Here is a 22,724-nt window from a genome sequence, read left to right as displayed (position 1 = left end):
GATGGTATTGATATAGAGTTTGAAGCCCGCGGCCGAATTAAGTAATATATTCTTTTATTTCGATACCACGTCGACATAACAGCTTTTCTCCGCTATATCTCTTCGGCGTGTTTAGTTTAGGTCTACGATTCCCCGGTACACTAAAGATTTATCTTAGTAAATACACGGTTAATTCGGTAAAGAAAAATAGGTATTGTTAAACTAACTCCTTGAAACCCGCAGCCAAATCACTGGTAGTAATAAATTAATTTGTACTCTATTTGATTCTCATGATGAGGAGAAACTCGCAGCTGATCCCCGGAACGACGATGTTGTAACACACGTCGATTCGTCGATGTTTACGGCTCGACAGTGCTTTTAAAATCTAAAGTAGTAAATTTCCAGTGTATCGGTAATATGATCTGATGAGGAAAATGGGCTATTGTTAAAATCACTGTTTGAAGACCGCGACTGAATGTGAAGTCTGTGGCAATGAATTAGTACATTTATACTTGAATTGATAATCGAAGTGACAGTCGGCCTGCGGGTTGATTTCGGGATGACGACTCGAAAAACATGTCGCCCCATTGAATGGGGCTAAATTTTCGATGTTTACGGCCCGACAACGCTTTTGTAACGATGATTCGTGAAAAAACACGCGGGCTATTTGTAGATCTCAGTGAGCTAAACGATGTTATATGGATTGTATATAAAACAGCGGTAAGGTAACAAAGCCTATGTTCTTTTGGTAAAAATAGTGTGGAAGAAAATAATAATAATAAATATAGCTGCAAAGCAGCGATAAAGGGTTTTCTGCACAGTCTTAGAATCCTGTTCAACGGTGGATTTCGACGAAGCATTTGATAAGGCACAACATCAGCCATTACTAAACAGGCTATTAGGAAACAGTATCAATGATAGGTCGCCCAAATGGCTCAGCAGTTATCTCTGAACGAAAACTTGTAGCCGAAATCAACGGAACGCCTCATCTTGGAATAAGTCGGTCAAACTAGTGGAGTCACGCAAGGTAGTATCCTAAGTTGTCTTCTGTTTAATGTCCTGACAAATGACATACACACTAATCCAACATATCCCAGACCGAGTAAATTTCCAAATCGACCTTAACACGCTGTTCGACCAAAAATCTTAATGTTCCAACAAGAAAATCTTGTTCGAATGAAAATAATTCTGTTTGATCGAACAATACGCTTTTTGCTTGAACAAAAAATTTTCTGCATTCTGACAAAAAATGTGTTCGAATAAAAAGCTATGTTATTGTTGAAATGAAAAATTTTAAGTCCCGGCAAAAAAATTTGGTCGAGCGAGAACAATTTTTTCGAACGAATGTTTGAATGAAAACAATTATGTTCGATTGAACGAAATACTTCATACTTTCGGTTCGGAGAAAAAACTTTTTTCAATATACTTGTTCGAACGAAAAACTTAATGTTCTGACAAGAAAATTCTGTTCAAATTAAAAAAGATTCTGTTCAATTGAACGATTGTTCGAACGAAAACCTACGGAAGCGATAAGGGGCCTCGAGATGTCACGTTCCAACTCGACAAGTCGTCATATTTATGTCGATATATCGCGTCAAGTCGATATGAATATGTCGATATATCGTGACGTTTTGACGACATATTCCGTTTTCTCGACCATTTTCCTCGCGACAAGTCGATATATTTATGACGACTTGATACTCAGTCGTCTTATTTCTGGTGTCTTCGTCTTCTATATCGGCGCGTCGTCAAATTTATGGCGACTTGTCGTGACCTTATTGCGACTTGTCGACAAAAAATGTCGTCATGTCACGAAGTTTATTCGACAAATCAACTTTCCAATGTCGACTGTGAAGCCGTGTCACTGAAATCATGTCGTCAGATCGCGATAGCCTTCTCGATAACTCGACAAAATTTTGTCGAGTAGTGAGGATACACCGACAAGTCGATGCAGATACGTCGACTTGTTTTGACGTCGCGAAAAGTGTCCTAATTTGTACATGCAACCGATGCAGGCCTACCACCGTTACCAGTGCCGCTGACATACACAGGTCCAAGGAATCGTTTGTGTGTCCCAGTAAGTACATACTGATATGCACGCTGGAATCTTTCAGTCCAACTAAATGGACGTATCAGCAAGCACTATGGTGCACAGGCGAAGGCTCATTGTGCCATTTCAGTACATAGATATGTTACAAAATTAGTCTATATGGCCCTTTTAAGAAAATTCACCCATCCCCTTCCGAAATATAAAAAAAAAATTACAGGGCGTCCACGTTGCACCTGAATGTTTACAAGCAGGCCTTACGTTTTTATTGACACGTTTTGTTCTCACGTTTTATCTCATGTAATTATCATTTCAGGAGATGGATATAGATGTCTTAGTCCGTCATTATTTTGAAAGAATGTACACCGTGACAGAAATTCGAGCCTCTTTGGTAACCAATCACGGTATACTCATCAGTGAACGGACAATAAAACGCATTAAGAGGAGACTAGGATTGAGGATTCGGCGGGCAGAAGATCATATTCAGTTAATCAGACTTATTTTGGAACTACATCAATCTGGTTATGAAAATTACGGTTACAGGAGCATTTGGAGGCTCCTCAATGTGGTGCATGGTGTCCGAGTCTCCCAAGATACCGTCCGACAATTCCTTGAAGCAATTGATCCCGAAGGTGTTTCTCTCCGTCGACACCGTCGCTTCCGGAGGAGACAATATATCAATCAAGGTCCAAATTTTCTCATTCACATCGATGGCTACGATAAGCTAAAACCTTTCGGTATTGCCATCCACGCTGCAATAGATGGTTATTCTCGAAAGCTTCTTTGGCTCAAATGTGGACCGTCTAACAATAACCCCCGATACATAGCGCAATTTTACCTGGATTTCTTGAAAGAAATAGGGCGAGTACCGAGACTGCTAAGATGTGACCGAGGGACAGAAAATGCTATTTTGAGGGACATGCAAATTGTACTAAGATTCTCTCATGGCGACCTTATGCGTGGGATGAATAGCTTTATGTATGGTAGATCGACTGCTAACCAACGAATTGAAAGTTTCTGGTCACGACTTAGATTAAACTTCACTGACTTCTGGCGAAATATCTTCCTGGACATGAGGGACACGGGCATATTTCATGACGCCGATGCCATACATGTACAATGTCTCCGATTCTGTTTCCTGCCTGTAATTCAACGACACCTAGACACGTACAGAACCATGTGGAATTCGCACCGAATAAGGCAGCAACGAAATGGGGAAGGGGGTTTCATTCCCAATATTGCATACGAATCGTGTGAGTTATTTGGGGCCGTCGATCACTCTTTCCCTTTATCGTGTCGTGTTGATGACCTAGATGAAGTATTTGGAGAATACGTTGACGAATATCCTGAAAGAGGGTGTAGCACTGAATTCTTAGACTTCATTCGCCGTGCTTGTCGAGCACAGAATAATCAACTTCCTCTTCCTACGTCACCCGATGATGCACCGCAACTTTTCCGAGCAGTTATTGCAGTGATCGAAACGATTCAAGATCGTAACTTTATGAGATGAAATTGTAATATGTGTTCACATGTCAAATATAAAACATATACTTTGATTAGTAATTCAATAAAATGTGATGAAGATAATCGATAAATTTTTCAATTCTATGAATTATTAGAAATTCTGAGACAACAATTTTGAGGATTCAAGGACGATTATCAAATAGTATACCGAGCTAAAAACTGTCCTTTGTTACACGACGGGCAGCTTTTTACCCACTGGAAATGTTGAATTTCTAAACCAGGTCCCACCACCTTAATGAAGATTCAACCTTGCCTTTTGAGATGACGATGAAAATTAGTCTGAATGGAGGTTTGAGGTTTGTACTGTGGACTGACTGGTCGTAAAGCTATACCCCATTTCATAACATCCGGGTGAACATTAAAAATGAATTTTAAAAAAAGAAATCAAGGACATTCAAAAAGAACAAAGTATAACTGATGGTCCCAATCCTGATAAATGTTGGAATAGAGAAAATTGATTAATTATTCATTAATTAATTACTCATTTAATATTGATTAATGTTCCCGAAGTTTTCGGTTTTCTATGGATACCACACTTAAAATGATTCTGAAAATTGCAAACTTTTTATAAACTTTTCAACTCACATACATTTTTGTATCAGAGGCATAATGACAGCCGTTACAGGCTAAGGTTTATGTGCCGATATCTTGTAAACTAATCGAGATAGAACATAAGTTAAAACGGTTTTCAACAGAAAAGGACGTGTGGCTTTCAGATGATGAACGTTTGGTGGCAGTATCATAAAAACCAGGCTGCAGTTCCACAGTTCGGAGTTAAGATTTGACCCTGAGTTAACACATTGAAAATGAACTAATTTTAACTCAGAGTTAACTCTAACTCACAACTGTGGAACCGGGTCTAGGTTGCAGGTATTACCGGTACTTAATTAAGAGGGAATTTGTCACTACTATAAAGTACACTGTTACACTGTACTGTGTTAAATCTTGGAGTATTCATCCAAGGTTAAATGATGCTCACAGTCATTTTAGTAACATTCCCATATGCTTCCCACGTGCGAGAAAGTAAGCCCGATCAAAAATAGAGTCCGGGTCGGCTGAAGCCCCATTGGATCCGCGCCTGCTTACTAAAAAAAATTTAACCGGGCGTTCATCTTATCAGAATACATAAGATCGATCTACGAGCAATTAAAATGATCTTGCTCGTAGATCGATCTTGTATGTACTCTAGGCTACCTCTGCTATGGAGAAGGAAAACACAAGGCAGAACTGAGGGCATAGATGATTAGAAGTTGAAAACAATAGGAATAACTTCCAGTTGTTTTTAGCACATCGCATCCCAAAGGTCCAGTTGCGATCCTCATCCTCTCCTCAATAACCTAATTCTACATGCAACCTTTGGCTTTTAATAACTCGTCCTTATCTCTAAGTCAGCGTCTTCAGAAGGCTCTAGGCAATCTCGACACCTACTGTAGAAAATCGGGCTTTACAGTGAACTAGAATAAAACTAAGATTGTAATTTTTAATAAAGGAGGAAATCTCCTTAATAATCACACTTTTTACTATGATGGTTTGGTGATTGAAATTGTCCGTAACTATTGCTACTTGGTTATATTATTTTCTGCCTCGTAAATTTAATAATGCTTTTTAACGGCTTCTAGATCATGCAAAAAAGGCTATGTTTAAATTTTAACGTCCATCAATGTTAGAAACAATATCACTATCGCCTACAAACTTTTAATCTTATTGCACCTATCATGTTATATTGTGCTGAAGTTTGGGTGTCAGCTATTTGGATGGCGTCAGCTCAACCAATTTGCATAATGTTTGTGAATCAATCCCAGATAGAAGGTTGATGTTGAGGTTTGCAGAGTAAAAAAAAAAAACAATTGTCAAATGCCGCAGTTAGAGGTGAACTAGTCCAATTTCCACTTCTCATCAGAATCATTCCAACAATTTCACGTTACTGGAACTACAGTGGAACCTCGTTACAGCGAACTTCATGAACCTTCATATCAAATCAACCTCCCAGCTGGGGTAAGTCTATTGCTGCCTCTCTGTCACTTCAATTTTTAACTGTCTGTGGGAAAACCAAGGCTCTTTGTTTATTAATCAAATCTCCCTTTCTCCCTCTCATTCTAAAGAATGGTTAGCTTATATAAATGGCTCTTCTAGTAATCCTCTTTTAAGAACCTACCGAGAAACTAGTCAGCTCTCACAAGCTTTCTATAGACAAGGTATCAATTTTTCGCCTGAGGCCTGAGGAAGCGTTTGCACTTCATAAAAGTTCCACTTTCACGCAAATGGAGCCCAAAGACAGAGCTGGCTACGGGCTTAAGGACCTTGGCAAAAAACTGTAATGTGAAATGTCAAGACATGGTCAGGAACCTTGACGGACCAGACTGGAAAAAAAATAAACAACAATTTCAAACGTATAAGAAGTTTATTCAGACACGTACGGTATACATGAAAATTGGATAACACCAAATAACACCATTGCACATATACACCATTTCTGTAACACTACATGTCCAACTATTAATCAGTCGCTACTTTTTCTGTATATATTTCACTACCAAATCTGCATACACGCAAGTTAAAAACGTTCAGGTCCCGTAGCTTAGAAACAAGTTTGCTACTGCTAATTGTAAAAGATCTTTTTCTGCTTATAAAAAGAAAATGAACACTAACACTGGTACCCCACTAACCTAAGCACCGGGTGTGTTTAAAACAATTACATGCTTAAAATAAAAACAAAATGAAAGACATTTCTCTTGCATATGTCAGAAAACGAAGCTCTTCTCATGCTCGATGATTATAAATCTATCTGGTCATAGCTAGGTGTTTAAGGTAGCTAGTTGTTTCAACTCTCTCTCCCAAGCGTCTAAAACCCTACTAGGGCGTAGTGTACTCAAAAATACAAAATACACATTCATTTTTCAGTCAAAGAATATAGTATTTGAATACACAACTTTGATCTATAAAATAAGTTTATTCCGTGAAGTTTAAAAAGAATAGTTTTCCTTCAACTCTCTACACTATTACTTAGAATCATATGTTTCATAGAATCCTTACATTTTGAGTCTAGAGTTTAGATACTATGCAAACTAACTACCTTAAGTCCAAGCCTAAAACTGGCCACTGCTAATGATATATGTGTATTTATACATATCTTAAAACTGTTAAAACCTAAACAGGCTAAAACAAAATAGTGGAATGGTGTATCTATCAGGGATCTTACAGATAAGGAAATAGAAAAATCCCTGATTTAAAGAAAAGTCGGTATTCCCTGATGTTCCCAAGCAAGGAAAAATAAATCTGGAACTAGGCACGTCTCCTCGAGGTAAGGGAACAGTAAAGGGGCAAGAAATTGAAACTGCATACTCCATAAACAGCTGAGTTTATTTAACTGTTCATCGAGTTTGTAAGAATTATTGTCTTTACTCTCATATCAAGTTTCATAGATATCAATCAAATATACCAACCAGGCTGTTGTACGGAAGCGATAACCTCCAGTTGTCGTACTTTCTAACTCGACAAATTGTCATACTTATATCAATATATCAGGATATATCGCATCAAGTCGATCTGAATATGTCGACATATCGTGATGTTTTGACGACATATTTCGTTTTCTCGACCATTCCCCGCGACAAGTCGACATATCCATGACGACTTGAAACTCAGTCATCATATTACTGGCGTCCTCATCTTACATTTCGACATGTCTTCAAATGACGACTTGTCCCATGGAAAATGGGCGAAAAAGCGAAATTTGTCGTAAAAACGTCACGATATGTCGACATTTATGTCGGCTTGACGGGATATGTGGACATATCGACATTGTGCTGACAAATTCAAGATGGCTACCGTAGTGGCTGTATTTGATGGTCGATCACCTCTATTTTGAAAAGGAGTTGATATCTCACCTACCCAAATCCTCACACTAAGTTTAAGAAAAATGCAATATGAATTTGAGCCTGTATCGCGCTAACGATATGTCATAGGGAGGGCGGACACCGCACGGCAGACATATGCCTCCCCCATCGAGGAGACATGATTCACTGATATTCCCTGATCTGTAAGAACCCTGATAATTAACAAACAAAAATCTACGAAGCGATAAAGGGCCTCCCGTTGTCGCGTTCCAACTCGACAAGTCGCCATATTTATGTCGATATATCGCATCAAGCCGACATCAATGTGTTGACATATCGTGACGTTTTTACGACATATTTCGTTTTCACGACCATTTTCCTCGCGACAAGTCAATATATTCATGACGACTTAAAAGTCAGTCGTCATATCAATGGCGTCCTCATCTTACATTTAGACGTGTCTTCAAATGACGGCTTGTCCCGTGAAAAATGGGCCAAAAAGCGAAATTTGTCATGAAAACGTCACGATATGTCGACATATTCATGTTGACTTGGCGCGATATATCGACATAAATATGACAGCTTGGGAGGCACTTTATCGTTTCCATAAAAATCAAATGCAAAAATTCACAGTTCGTGTCCTTTTAGTAGAAAATGCTCTGAACACACTCTATTTCTGTTCTGCATGTTGGGCACACATGCCGAGAATCATGGATATGCATTGAGCACACCAGACAAAATGAATGGCCACATGGTATGAAAAAAGCATTTCTCTGTCGATCATAGCACAAAATACAGAGCTCTCTTGTTGCCGATGTCGCTGCAGGTGGACATGCTGACGGACATGCTGATGGACATGCTGACGGACATGCTGACGGACATGCTGAGGAATTGCGTTGAACCTAAAATATACGAACAGCAACTTGTATTTGTCAAATAAAAGGGGTATTTCATCAGAATTATTATGCAATCAGAAAATTTCAATATGCAGCGCCCCTGGTGAAGACATAAAGAAACCAATTAGGTTAAAAAACCCGCCACAATTATAGACCATGTCATGACCTACAATTTTGTAATTGATTGTGGTGTATTAGGAATTTACAGGTCTGAGAATTCAGACTGAAATTGACCTTTTGGGCCTAAAAATGTCACATTGACTGGGCCAGTTTTTGGGCTGTAGATGCGTCTAAGGTAAACCAATCCATCGAAGGGTCTTAAAAACTTCCATCAATAACTAGATTACCGGTATGTCTACGGACAAACGAAATGAACAGATGGTCGGAAGGTAAGGGCATAAAATGACAATGCAATAGCCCACTGGACTTAAAAAGCAATCAAAAATTTCTGTAGAGACTGACTAGAACAAAATGAATACAAAACTTAATGAAAAATTCTTAATAACTCATAATCATAACTGCCTCTAAATATGAAATTACTGTGTCCTGGTACTAGCAGAGACAATTATTCATCTGTTGGAGCTACACCTCGTGATAAGACTTAAAACACAAGAATTGGATATTTTACCTGATTTGTTTCAGACCACGTTGAATTCCCGGTTGGTACTGTATTAAGAACATGAAATACAGGCGAGTTCGGGGAGTTTTCCTTGTTAACAACACCTACAGCATTTGTGTTTCCGCTTTGTCTAATAGTTAACAGTGGGAGATCATCAAAATCAGAGTCATCGTCTGTGTCTTCGGGTAGCAGCTATACATGAATATAAACATAAATATATGATCGGTAAGACCAGGTCATCACAATTGTCAGCCTGTTTGTTGATAGAGCACTGCTGCGTTTTGTAAAATTTGCCATCAATCAATTTATCTAATAGCCCAATTAACAAGGGTACCCTCAAGTACTGAAGCGATAAAGGGCCTCTAGTTGTCGTGTTCCAACTCAACAGGTCTTATTGATGACAAATTTTGCTTTTTTATCTATTTTCTACGGAACAAGTCGTCATTTGATGAGATGTCAAAATGTTAAGACGAGGATGTCAGTAATATGACGACTGAGTGTCAAGTCGTCATGAATATATCGACTTGTCACGAGGAAAATAGCCAAGAAAACGAAAAGTCATGTCGACTTGACGTGATATATCGTGACATCTCGACATAAATATGGCGCTTTGTCGAGTTGCAACGCAACAACTGGAGGCCCCTTATCACTTCCATACTCAAAGGATCAATCTAGGCACAACTAATGTACGAAGTAACTGCTGCTGTAACGAATAGAATATTCATACCAAATATGGTAATGATCTAAAATGGATTATAAACAATTCATAGAAATACCCAGCCACTAGGCACCCCTGAGGGGTCTAATCCAAAATATGGGTCTATATTGTTTAAGGACGCGGTGGATATGTCACCAAGTTCCATCGTATGTACCATTATAAACCAAGTTTCATCTTGATCTGATAAAAACCGTAGGACTAATAGCATTTACAAGCTAAAGATTTGCCCAATAAATCAAACCAAGCAAATTAAGGTATATTACGAATATTACAGGACAGATAATCAACATTCACCCAAGAATATTTTGCAATCATTTAAATTACCTTATTTGCAGTAAATTCAATAAAACGAATTTTGATTAACTAGCTCCAATTAAATTCTTAATGGAATTAATTAATAAAGAAATAAAACTTTACCCTCATCTTTGTCAGGATATACAATCTCGGCTTTTGAGTTACACTGTTTTCGGTGTATGATTGTATCGAGAAATCATCGCGATTTAGGTTTTCCCCTCTCGAGTTACCCAACGAAGAATCCATGGAACTTAAACGTCCGAGAAAGTTCCGCTTATTCGGGAAAAATGTTTCACGCAATATATTGATTGTTTCTTCATATTCTGATTCAGGTTTGAAGCTGATCGGTCTAGGCCCAACGTTAGGGTGTGAAGAACTCGATTTAACCAAAACATATTTCGACGGTAGGTGGTTATAATGTTGCCATCCGCATGTCACAGTAACCACTGACTTTTTTCGCTTCTAGATCATGCAAATAAAGAAAAAAGAATTACACATTAAGACAACTAATGCCCCCTAGTGGGGAGAACAAATTACTTGGTATTTCATGTGAGGAGATGAATCCTATGATAGTGATAACATTTATCAAATATGAAGACTATAAGTTAGAGCCTGTTGATATTGTCCTGAAATAAAACTTTTTCAAACTACGAATGGAGGTTGATGACACCAAGATGGCCGCCGATTGTGTGATAATTGACTGAACATGTCTTATATGTTTAGGATCCCTTCCCTAAGTATACCCACTATGAATTTCAATGAAAAATGGCAAACCATGCGAAAGCTACAAGTCACAAAATTCAGGAAAATATCTTTTAGGGGCACACAAATGTTACAGGGCAGCTGGCCTGTGTTGGATTGACCCACTTTTGCTTATGCTGGTGGGCCATTGGCGGTACAAACATGAGAGATCAAGATGAGGTCCCTAATTGATTAAAGCATCTACAGAATTGAAAAATTCAAATAAGTGTCGATTTTTATTACAAAAATTGCCACCAGTCTGATATCTTGAATCTGATTGAGATCATTATCATTATTATCATTATCCTTATTATTATTATTATCATTATTATTTTATTAGCGCCTGTATCAACATGATGTGATCAAAGGCACTATGCATAGACGAGATTTTGAACAAACAGATGTGTTTATAGACATTGTCTGAAGATCGCTAAACTGACTGTTCTTATTTGAATTGCAGATATGTCTAGGATTAACACATGTATAAGCCAAACCAAATATCAAGATTATCCATTGAAACATTTTTAACCCATTAGCACTCAAGCCGCCCATATCCGCCCTGCCTATTACTCCTCAAGCCACCCGAATCTGCCCGGCACATTTTGCATGCTGCACGAAAACGGTTATAGTGGGTTTTGAACCCATTAGCTTATGATGAACAACACACCTAAGTCCTCGAAATACCAAACAGAAATCAACATCCCCTATTTCAATTTCTCGAGTATTTAGAATTTGAACAGGACACATCTGGGCTATTACTTCAAATCCAAATAAGTTTGGATAAATTTCGGGGGGCCAAAAGGACAGGATTTTGGCGGCCCACCTCATCAAATCTTACAGCATGTGAAAGCCTTGACCATTTGTAATGCATGGAAATAAACAGTAAATGAGTTATTCGGTATCATGATGAACTTGGATTTTGCCCTGAATTTTCTGAGGAGTAATTGACACTACATAGTGCAATTCCTGAGTGCTAATGGGTTAATACATCTTTAAATTGATACATCAAAGCGTGTTGAAAACCTAAAATAACTGGATTCTATCTAGACAATCAGACAAAAAGTGAATGCCCTAATGAGCTTCAAATACAGTGTAAAATGAAGGTTTTAGAAGTAGGATCCTAACCATATCACTCAAATCTCCTCCACTGCTTTTCCTATTCATTTTTTCCGTCAAAGTTATCAGCCTTTGCTCTAAAAATATTCACAAACAGATGAATTAGATCTTACGAAAGCACCATTTGTATCAGCCCATCAATTGATTTCAAGGAACTAATTAAGTTGCCTTTATAGGAAAAACCCTGTTAAGTCCTTATAGCTGGGACGATTATTGTGTCGAGTACATATCCAAATAAAAACTTACACTTTTAATCAAATCGGAAATACAAATGGAATCGAAACACGGATGATGACTAAACCAATTTCGAATATATATATATATATATATATATATATATATATATATATATATATATATATATATATATATATATATATATATATATATATATATATATATATATATGAGTTTAGTAAGGCTTAAGGCTCTGCGAAGTTACACAACATACCAGTTACTGAGGGAGTAGTATTCATTGTAGCTGACGCCCCTTGGTTTGACTCTAAAAAGACAAAAGATTTTAAATAACCTATGCATTCACACATATGTAAATCATACTTGGGTCAAACACAAAGCCTAGCAGACAGAATAGAATATACTACAAGGAAAGAAAACCACGTTTCTTCAGATGTATGTTGTGACTGTACGCATTATTCTGAAATAAATTGCCCATGGGCAAAGTCTAGTTTACCTTGAAAACTGGAGCTTGTTTTGAGCAGGGCATTGCTTATGAAAAATCTTTTTAATTCTTGAGTTCAAAGTTCTATTTCATATTGTCTTTTCATCTTTCTCAAGGAATTATTTTGTAGTATAAAAGGCCAAAATTATACATTTGTTTATGGTCCACGTCCAATATTTCGTAGGGTACAGGTAGGTAGGGAAACTATTCTATATTTTGAAAAAAATATTTTTCATAATATGAAAAATATTTAACCCCGAAAATAAAATTCATATTATATCACCAAACAGAGGGTGGCTAAATATTTAAAGTCCTGACAACTTCTTCCAAAGTTCACTAACACTTCAATAGTCAATCAAAACACACAATGGGTGTTAAATGAAACAATACCTAGTGAAACAATTATACTATCACAAGGAATGAGCAATTGGAATTCGCACATGTACTTAGTCCAATGAAACGTTCGCCATTTTATGGCTTTCCCATAATTATTTTAGTAGCACCAGAATCCCCAGAATTTCCCCAATCACATCCACTTGTAGAGACGACCCACTCCGCCGCAAATCAAGGTCATTACAATTTTGTGCGCAAGAGCTAAGAATTTCCCCACCAGGTCATCGGCGGAGGTTTCGTTTGTCTTCAATCGCATCAATAATACATCATTGGCCGAGAACTAATGAAACAAATGCGCACAATAAAATGAACCTGGATTTTACATAATTGGCTCAATGCCAACTCACCTATCACTAACAAAGGTAAACCAAAGAAAACTATTCAGCCAAACTTTTTCCCCTGCTGAGGATGAATGGTATCTAGGAACTAAAAACATTTTTGGTTTGTGTGCTTTCTCAGGCTCAAAAGATATGCTGTTCCCTGGAGGTGATTGATCATACCACTCTTCCTGCTCAGTTAATAACATGAGGATGCTATCATCTGGGACTGCATCAAAATAGTCATTGTCGATCTCAGTCCCGTCACTTCGTAAAACAAGTCGAAATATCATTTCACCATCTAAGGAAAACTTTTCCTGACCTGTTTCAAGAAAAGTAATAAATGAAAATACAATTGTAGATCAGGTTAAAGGTATTGGATAGGATGATGTTGTGACATATACCGCTAAAGTCTATTTATTTTCGTCTGACATCGATATTTTTGGAAAGGCCTATTTCTCTTAATCTTTTGAACACATAGGCCTACTTCAAATCGGTCTTAGCCTAATTAAATAGGACCAGTGAAACTGCGCAGTCAAGGAAACAATTTTTTTAGAATTCATTTTGCAATGTGTTGATGGATTGCTAAAAGGTCTTCTTTAATTCATTTGAATCAGAGAAAAAAGACTCCAGGGAGGTGGGACTCCCATCTCCCTGGTTTTATGAACTAATCAATTTTATGTTTCCATGCCAAACATTTTAAATTAGTTTCATATCATCAAAATCATGGTTCGTATGCATAGAAAATCTACGGAAAGCTATGATGACTTGCTCAGAAATCATATCTGCAACATCTTCTAAGCGTATATCGCTCTTGTCAAGAAGCAGTGACAGAAAATATATTGTTATAATTTTTAAAACACAGTGGATACTTTACTGTGTACGGCAGAGTGTTTTTCCGCTATTTTACCGTACATCGTCACTGATTGGCTGATTTACAGAGGTGCGCGACTTATAAAATTCGAAGAGTGTGGAGAACAGAGTTATAGAAAATAGAGGGAGACTCGAACCCGGGCCAGGTAAATTAGCGCTGCGTCAGTCCTCCTTATTACCGAGATGACGTAATTTACCAAGATGAACCGAGATCAACGGAGATGACATGAAATATAACATATTTATTGATTCCTTATCGATTTTTACACTTGAAATCATATCATATCAGTAATAAATACCTTCTAGAGTCACATTCTACCTATTTTTCAGGATATTTTTGTAGAAAAATAACTTTTAACTTTACCGAGATGAGATCGTCAATCAATCAAATTCAATGAAATTTTATTGCTAACCGAGATGACGTATTTGAAGTCAAAATTTTTTTTTATACAAAATATCCTGAAAAATAAGTAGAATATGATGACTCTAGAAGGTATTTATTACTGATATAACATGATTTCAAGTGTTAAAATCGATAAGGAATAAATAAATATGTTATATTTCATGTCATCTCTGTTCATCTCGGTAAATAACGTCATCTCGGTAATAAGAAGGACCCGCGCTGCGTCATACCACTAGACCACCGAGCTCGCTGAAAACTAATCAAATGTTTTAGGGGCCTAACTATCTATGGTTTCTCACCTTACCCTAATCCTATTCCTAGGGGTAAAACGGACCCTAACCCTAACTCTAATCCTAACCCTCTGGGCCCAGTTCCAAAGTTGTGAGTTAGAGTTTACTCTGAGTTAAAATCAGTTAATTTTCGATGTTATAACTCCAGAGTCAAATCTTAACACAGAACAGAACTGTGGAACTGGGTCCTGGACCTGGGTCCTTTAGAACCCGAACCCTAAACCCAATAAAATGATTTTATTCTTACTTTGATTAGTTGATACTATAAACGAAGTGGCTACTCGTACGGACCCGTACGAATAATTCCGTAGGCTATTCGTACGCACCCGTCGGATAACTCTGGAATTATGTGTACGGGAAGGTATAGGGTTAGGGTAAGGTGAGGCTATATGTAGTTAAAACATTCGACCGACTGTCAGCGAGCTCGGTGGTCTAGTGGAATGATGCTGCGCTAGTAATTTACTAGCCCGGGTTCGAGTCTCGCTCGATCCGCTATTTTTTCTAACTATTCTCCACACTTTTCTTGAATTTTCTAAGTCGTGCACCTCTGTACGCATGCGCGGCGTTTATCGGCCAATCAGCGACAGTTATTAGCGTGCAGGTCCTAGTCCCGTACGAATAGCCTCCAGAGTAATCCGTACGGGTCCGTACGAGTAGCCTCAGCGTACTATAAAAGTAATGATGTAAGGTAAAATAGTAGAAGTTAACACTTAGCCGTAGGCCTACGCCAGTTAAATATCCACTTCGTTTTAAAAATGGCTAAATTTTCTCAATTCAACATGAGAAAATTAAGACCTTTTCGTCAGACGAAAATAGATATCCTCTCAAATCAAGTAGAAATAGACATTGGATATCAGTCTATTGCCAAAACAATTTACATGTCAATAGGCATGATAGGCCTAGTGTGTATTGTATTGTATTGTATGGCCTATTGTAGTCACAGGGGCTCGTATCATAAGTTTGGGGGTGAACTGTAGCTTAGATCATCCAGTACCTAGTTCACCCCCAAACTTAAGATACGAGCCCCTGTGATTGTAGTAGCCGGAATCTTTTTTTTCTGACGAGCACAATACAAGACTTAGTATAGGCGTAGCCTACTGTGTACGGGAAGGTGGTGGGCATGGATACTCACATAACTCCCTCAATTGTGAGTATGTTTCGACAAAAAAACCTTTCCTCACGTTTCCGTCACGCGCCCAAACTTTTATCGCCTTCTTCTTGTTCGTAGTTGACGTTGTCATTTTGTTGGCTCCAAAATGAAAGGTGGCACAAAACGTAGATCGTAAAAACCCGCCGCCAGAGTGTGTGTGTGTGTGTGTGTGTGTGTGTGTGTGTGTGTGTGTGCGTGCGTGCGTGCGTGCGTGCGTGCGTGTGTCGTTCGAACCCCACAATTCCAAAACCTGCCAAAATATTCACGTGAATACTAGGCTAGGTTAGGTTGAAAAAATATTAGTTTATCACAGAGGCCTAGGCTTATGCCTCATGCTTGCCGACCAAAGATGTTTTTATCAACAGTATAGCAAATGAACCCGGCCTTCGTGCGCGTGGGGCCGTCGCGCAGTTTTGGTCATAAGTCTCAGTGGAAGTACGGCCAGTGCCACGAACCGGGGACTAGAGGCCTGGCCCCCACTGGGTGGGTGAGCTTAAAAAGATCCAATGCATGCCTTTGCTTACCTCAGCATACACGTGAAGCTTTACCCGACACCGGCTTTGAAAGTCCTGAATGATGCGGCGCCAGCGGTTGAGCGCGTTTAAGAAATTAGGACACTTTTCGCGACGTCAAAACAAGTCGACGTATCTGCATCGACTTGTCGGTGTATCCTCACTAGTCGACAAAATTTTGTCGAGTTATCGAGAAGGCTATCGCGATCTGACGACATGATTTCAGTGACACGGCTTCACAGTCGACATTGGAAAGTTGATTTGTCGAATAAACTTCGTGACATGACGACATTTCAAGTCGCAATAAGGTCACGACAAGTCGCCATAAATTTGACGACGCGCCGATATCGAAGACGAAGAGACCAGAAATAAGACGACTGAGTATCAAGTCGTCATAAATATATCGACTTGTCGCGAGGAAAATGGTCGAGAAAACGGAATATGTCGTCAAAACGTCACGATATATCGACATATTCATATCGACTTGACGCGATATATCGCGATATATCGACATAAATATGACGACTTGTCGAGTTGGAACGCGACATCTCGAGGCCCCTTATCGCTTCCGTAAAAACCCTTTCGTTTGGACAAAAAAAAGTTTGTTCAACTTTGTTCTTACGATTTTGTCGCGTCGCAGAAAGTAGAACACGTACGACTCCATGTGACTGGCGTTGCTGAAAGATCGGGACGCCAGTGATATGACGACTGAGTTTCAAGTCGTCAAAACGTCACGATACGTCAACATATTTATGTTGACTTGATGCGATATATCGCGATATATCGACATAAATATGGCGACTTGTCGAGTTGGAACGCGACAACTCCAGGCCCTTTATCGCTTCCGTAGATCTTTCATTAAGTAGGATCACTTGAATGATCGCTTTAATATCACTTTAAAAGAAAAAGAATCTGCCAAAATGACCTTAATATTCGACACTATATCTACGGAAGCGATAAGGGGGCTCGAGATGTCGCGTTCCAACTCGACAAGTCGCCATATTTATGTCGACATACCGCGATATATCGCGTCAAGTCGATATATCGTATCGTTTTGACGACATATTTCGTTTTCTCGACCATTTTCCCCCCTCGACATATTCATGACGACTTGAAACTCAGTCGTCATATTACTAGCGTCCTCATCTTACATTTAGACATGTCTTCAAATGACGGCTTGTCCCGTGGAAAATGAGCAAAAAAGCGAAATTTGTTGTGAAAACGTCACGATATGTAGACATATTCATGTGGACTTGACGCGATATATCGCGATATATCGACATAAATATGGCGACTTGTCGAGTTTGAACGCGACAAGTCGCAATAAGGTCACGACAAGTCGCCATAAATTTGACGACGCGCCGATATAGAAGACGAAGAGACCAGAAATAAGACGACTGAGTATCAAGTCGTCATAAATATATCGACTTGTCGCGAGGAAAATGGTCGAGAAAACGGAATATGTCGTCAAAACGTCACGATATATCGACATATTCATATCGACTTGACGCGATATATCGCGATATATCGACATAAATATGACGACTTGTCGAGTTGGAACGCGACATCTCGAGGCCCCTTATCGCTTCCGTAAAAACCCTTTCGTTTGGACAAAAAAAAAGTTTGTTCAACTTTGTTCTTACGATTTTGTCGCGTCGCAGAAAGTAGAACACGTACGACTCCATGTGACTGGCGTTGCTGAAAGATCGGGACGCCAGTGATATGACGACTGAGTTTCAAGTCGTCAAAACGTCACGATACGTCAACATATTTATGTTGACTTGATGCGATATATCGCGATATATCGACATAAATATGGCGACTTGTCGAGTTGGAACGCGACAACTCCAGGCCCTTTATCGCTTCCGTAGATCTTTCATTAAGTAGGATCACTTGAATGATCGCTTTAATATCACTTTAAAAGAAAAAGAATATGCCAAAATGACCTTAATATTCGACACTATATCTACGGAAGCGATAAGGGGGCTCGAGATGTCGCGTTCCAACTCGACAAGTCACCATATTTATGTCGACATACCGCGATATATCGCGTCAAGTCGATATATCGTGACGTTTTGACGACATATTTCGTTTTCTCGACCATTTTCCTCGCGACAAGTCGACATATTCATGACGACTTGAAACTCAGTCGTCATATTACTAGCGTCCTCATCTTACATTTAGACATGTCTTCAAATGACGGCTTGTCCCGTGGAAAATGAGCAAAAAAGCGAAATTTGTTGTGAAAACGTCACGATATGTAGACATATTCATGTGGACTTGACGCGATATATCGACATAAATATGGCGACTTGTCGAGTTTGAACGCGACAACTCGAGGCCCTTTATCGCTTAACCATTTGTCGCTGGCGATAAAACCAAAATATTGAATTGTCGCGGGCGACAAAACCAAAAAAAAAATGAATTGTCGCGGGCGATAAAACCAAAATCTTGAATTGTCGCGGGCAACAAAACCAAAATATTGAATTGTCGCGGGCGACAAAACCAAACTAATGAATTGTCGCGGGTGATAAAACCAAAATAATGAATTGTCGCTGGCGATAAAACCAAAATATTGAATTGTCGCAGGTGATAAAACCAAAATATTGAATTGTCGCGGGCGACAAAACCAAACTAATGAATTGTCACGGGTGATAAAACCAAAATAATGAATTGTCGCTGGCGATAAAACCAAAATATTGAATTGTCGCAGGGATAAAACCAAAATATTGAATTGTCGCGTGGGACAAAACCAAAATATTGAATTGTCGCGGGCGACAAAACCAAACTAATGAATTGTCGCGGGCGATAAAACCAAAATAATGAATTGTAGCTGGTGATAAAACCAAAATATTGAATTGTCGCGGACGATAAAACCAAAATAATGAATTGTCGCGGGCGATAAAACCAAAATAATGAATTGTCACGTGCGACGAAACCAAAATAATGAATTGTCGCGGGCGATAAAACCAAAATAATGAATTGTCGCGGGCGATAGAACCAAAATATTGAATTGTCGCGGGCGACAAAACCAAACTAATGAATTGTTGCGGTCGATAAAACCAAAATAATGAATTGTCGCTGGCGATAAAACCAAAATATTGAATTGTCGCAGGCGATAAAACCAAAATAATGAAATGTCGCGGGCGATAAAACCAAAATAATGAATTGTCGCGGGCGACAAAACCAAAATAATGTATTGTTGCGGGCGATAAAACCAAAATAATGAATTGTCGCTGGTGATAAAACCAAAATATTGAAGTGTCGCAGGCGATAAAACCGCGACAAAAAAAAAAATTGTCGCAGACGATAAAACCAAAATAATGAATTGTCGCGTGCTACAAAACCAAAATAATGAACTGTCGTGGGCGATAAAACCAAAATAATGAATTGTCCCGGGCGATAAAACCAAAATAATGAATTGTCGCGGGCGACAAAACCAAAATAATGTATTGTTGCGGGCGATAAAACCAAAATAATGAATTGTCGCTGGTGATAAAACCAAAATATTGAAGTGTCGCAGGCGATAAAACCGCGACAAAAAAAAAATTGTCGCAGGCGATAAAACCAAAATAATGAATTGTCGCGTGCTACAAGACCAAAATAATGAACTGTCGTGGGCGATAAAACCAAAATAATGAATTGTCCCGGGCGATAAAACCAAAATGATGAATTGTCCCGAGCGACAAAACCAAAATATTGAATTGTCGCGGGCGACAAAACCAAGCTAATGAATTGTTGCGGGCGATAAAACCAAAATAATGAATTGTCGCTGGTGATAAAACCAAAATATTGAAGTGTCGCAGGCGATAAAACCGCGACAAAAAAAAAATTGTCGCAGGCGATAAAACCAAAATAATGAATTGTCCCGGGCGATAAAACCAAAATGATGAATTGTCCCGAGCGACAAAACCAAGCTAATGAATTGTTGCAGGCGATAAAACCAAAATAATGAAATGTCGCGGGCGATAAAACCAAAATAATGAATTGTCGCGGGCGACAAAACCAAAATAATGTATTGTTGCGGGCGATAAAACCAAAATAATGAATTGTCGCTGGTGATAAAACCAAAATATTGAAGTGTCGCAGGCGATAAAACCGCGACAAAAAAAAAATTGTCGCAGGCGATAAAACCAAAATAATGAATTGTCGCGTGCTACAAAACCAAAATAATGAACTGTCGTGGGCGATAAAACCAAAATAATGAATTGTCCCGGGCGATAAAACCAAAATAATGAATTGTCGCGGGCGACAAAACCAAAATAATGTATTGTTGCGGGCGATAAAACCAAAATAATGAATTGTCGCTGGTGATAAAACCAAAATATTGAAGTGTCGCAGGCGATAAAACCGCGACAAAAAAAAAATTGTTGCAGGCGATAAAACCAAAATAATGAATTGTCGCGTGCTACAAAACCAAAATAATGAACTGTCGTGGGCGATAAAACCAAAATAATGAATTGTCCCGGGCGATAAAACCAAAATGATGAATTGTCCCGGGCGACAAAACCAAAATATTGAATTGTCGCGGGCGACAAAACCAAACTAATGAATTGTTGCGGGCGATAAAACCAAAATAATGAATTGTCGCTGGCGATAAAACCAAAATATTGAATTGTCGCAGGCTATAAAACCGCGACAAAAAACAAATTGTCGCGGGCGATAAAACCAAAATAATGAATTGTCGCGAGCGATAGAACCAAAATATTGAATTGTCGCGGGCGACAAAACCAAACTAATGAATTGTTGCGGTCGATAAAACCAAAATAATGAATTGTCGCTGGCGATAAAACCAAAATATTGAATTGTCGCAGGCTATAAAACCGCGACAAAAAAAAATTGTCGCGGGCGATAAAACCAAAATAATGAATTGTCGCGGGCGATAGAACCAAAATATTGAATTGTCGCGGGCGACAAAACCAAACCAATGAATTGTTGCGGTCGATAAAACCAAAATAATGAATTGTCGCGGGCGATAAAACCAAAATAATGAATTGTCGCGGGCGACAAAACCAAAATAATGTATTGTTGCGGGCGATAAAACCAAAATAATGAATTGTCGCTGGTGATAAAACCAAAATATTGAAGTGTCGCAGGCGATAAAACCGCGACAAAAAAAAAATTGTCGCAGGCGATAAAACCAAAATAATGAATTGTCGGGGGCGCCAAAACCAAAATTATTGTTTTGTCGCCTTATTTTAGTTTTGTCGTCTTGTTATAATGTCGCCCTCATTTGCATATACGTGTTTTTTTACGCATGGCCCTTATCAGCAACCATACTATAAAGCCTTAAGGTCGCGTAAAACTCGATAAACACTTCAAGCGACACAGCGAACGATCTCCTTTCCCCCACAGCCAACGCTTAACCTAGTAGAGGCTACTAGCCTATGTATATGCGTAGGCCTAACATCCGGACAGATTGGTCGTAGGCCTATTGAATAACAACCCACCTAAATATCGTTAATTTTGTTTTGAAGTTCAATCCAATGAGTCCGTTAATAAAGGCAACAATTATACTGTGTTTTAGTATAGCTCAGTACCGGTAGGCCTAAAGCCGCGTAAAACTCGATAAACACTTCAAGCGACACAGCGAACGATCTCCTTTCCCCCACAGCGAACGCTTTCTCCGAATGTCAGGTGCGAGTCCAGCATACGGATCTGAGTGTGTTATATACTTGTATTTAGTAAATACCTTGTGGATTTGACAATGATCGGTATGTACTGTAGGAAATATAGAGTATTGATGGTATTGATATAGAGGCCCGCGGCCGAATAAAGTAATATATTCTTTTATTTTGATACCTCGTCGACATAACAGCTTTTCTCCGCTATATCTCTTCGGCGTGTTTAGTTTAGGCTTACGACTCCCCGGTACACTTATGATTTATCTTAGTATAAACACGGTAAATTTGGTAAAGAAAAATAGGTATTGCTAAATTAACTGCTTGACACCCGCAGCCAAATCACTGGTAGTAATAAATTAATTTGTACTTGATTTGATTCTCAGAATGAGGAGAAACTCGCAGCTGATTCCCGGAACGATGATGTAGTGACACACGTCGATTCGTCGATGTTTACGGCTCGACAGTGCTTTTAAAATCTGAAGTAGTAAATTTCCTGTGTATTGGTATTATAATTTGATGAGGAAAATGGGTTATTGTTAAAATTTGTTTTTAAAAACCGCGACAGAATGTGCAATCTTTGGGTAATAAATTTGTTAATTTATGCTTGAATTGATAATCGATATGACCAGAAACGTGCGGTAGATTTCGGAAAGATGTCTTAGAAAAACATGTCGGCTCTTTGAATGGGGCATTTCAATTTTCGATGTTTACGG

At 38.7% G+C, this 22,724-nt stretch overlaps 1 protein-coding gene across 2 annotated transcripts; it reads right to left on the bottom strand.

The window, feature by feature from the left end:
- Positions 1 to 5,958: 5,958 nt before the first annotated feature.
- On the bottom strand, positions 5,959 to 15,030 carry LOC141901913 (uncharacterized). 2 transcript variants are annotated; one of them, XM_074789480.1, is made up of 6 exons: positions 14,973 to 15,030; positions 13,325 to 13,481; positions 11,780 to 11,849; positions 10,037 to 10,375; positions 8,911 to 9,093; positions 5,959 to 8,288 (listed from the first exon to the last, which is right to left on the bottom strand). In XM_074789480.1, exons 2-6 carry the CDS (start codon positions 13,450 to 13,452, stop codon positions 8,031 to 8,033), a joined length of 978 nt encoding a protein of 325 aa, XP_074645581.1. In that variant the 5' UTR covers positions 13,453 to 13,481; positions 14,973 to 15,030; the 3' UTR covers positions 5,959 to 8,030. The 2 variants fall into 2 exon arrangements, with proteins under 2 accessions (XP_074645581.1, XP_074645582.1); XM_074789481.1 differs by lacking the exon at positions 14,973 to 15,030 and adding an exon at positions 12,222 to 12,272 and having other exon boundaries at positions 11,780 to 11,847; positions 13,190 to 13,421.
- Positions 15,031 to 22,724: the final 7,694 nt, after the last annotated feature.

Source organism: Tubulanus polymorphus, chromosome 3, assembly GCF_964204645.1.
Source record: "Tubulanus polymorphus chromosome 3, tnTubPoly1.2, whole genome shotgun sequence".
NCBI lineage: Eukaryota > Metazoa > Nemertea > Palaeonemertea > Tubulaniformes > Tubulanidae > Tubulanus > Tubulanus polymorphus.
The sequence above is the reverse complement of the archived record's forward strand: the minus strand, read 5'-3'. Positions and strand labels throughout refer to the sequence as shown.

Excerpts from the sequence above, each read along its gene's own strand:
- LOC141901913 (XM_074789480.1), bottom strand. The coding sequence starts at position 13,452 with ATGATATTTCGACTTGTTTTACGAAGTGACGGGACTGAGATCGACAAT. Across the intron at positions 10,376-11,779 it reads GAGGAGATTTGAGTGATATG|AAGCGAAAAAAGTCAGTGGT; the intron begins GTTAGGATCCTA and ends TGCATGATCTAG. Across the intron at positions 8,289-8,910 it reads CGTGGTCTGAAACAAATCAG|GTTCAACGCAATTCCTCAGC; the intron begins GTAAAATATCCA and ends CGTATATTTTAG.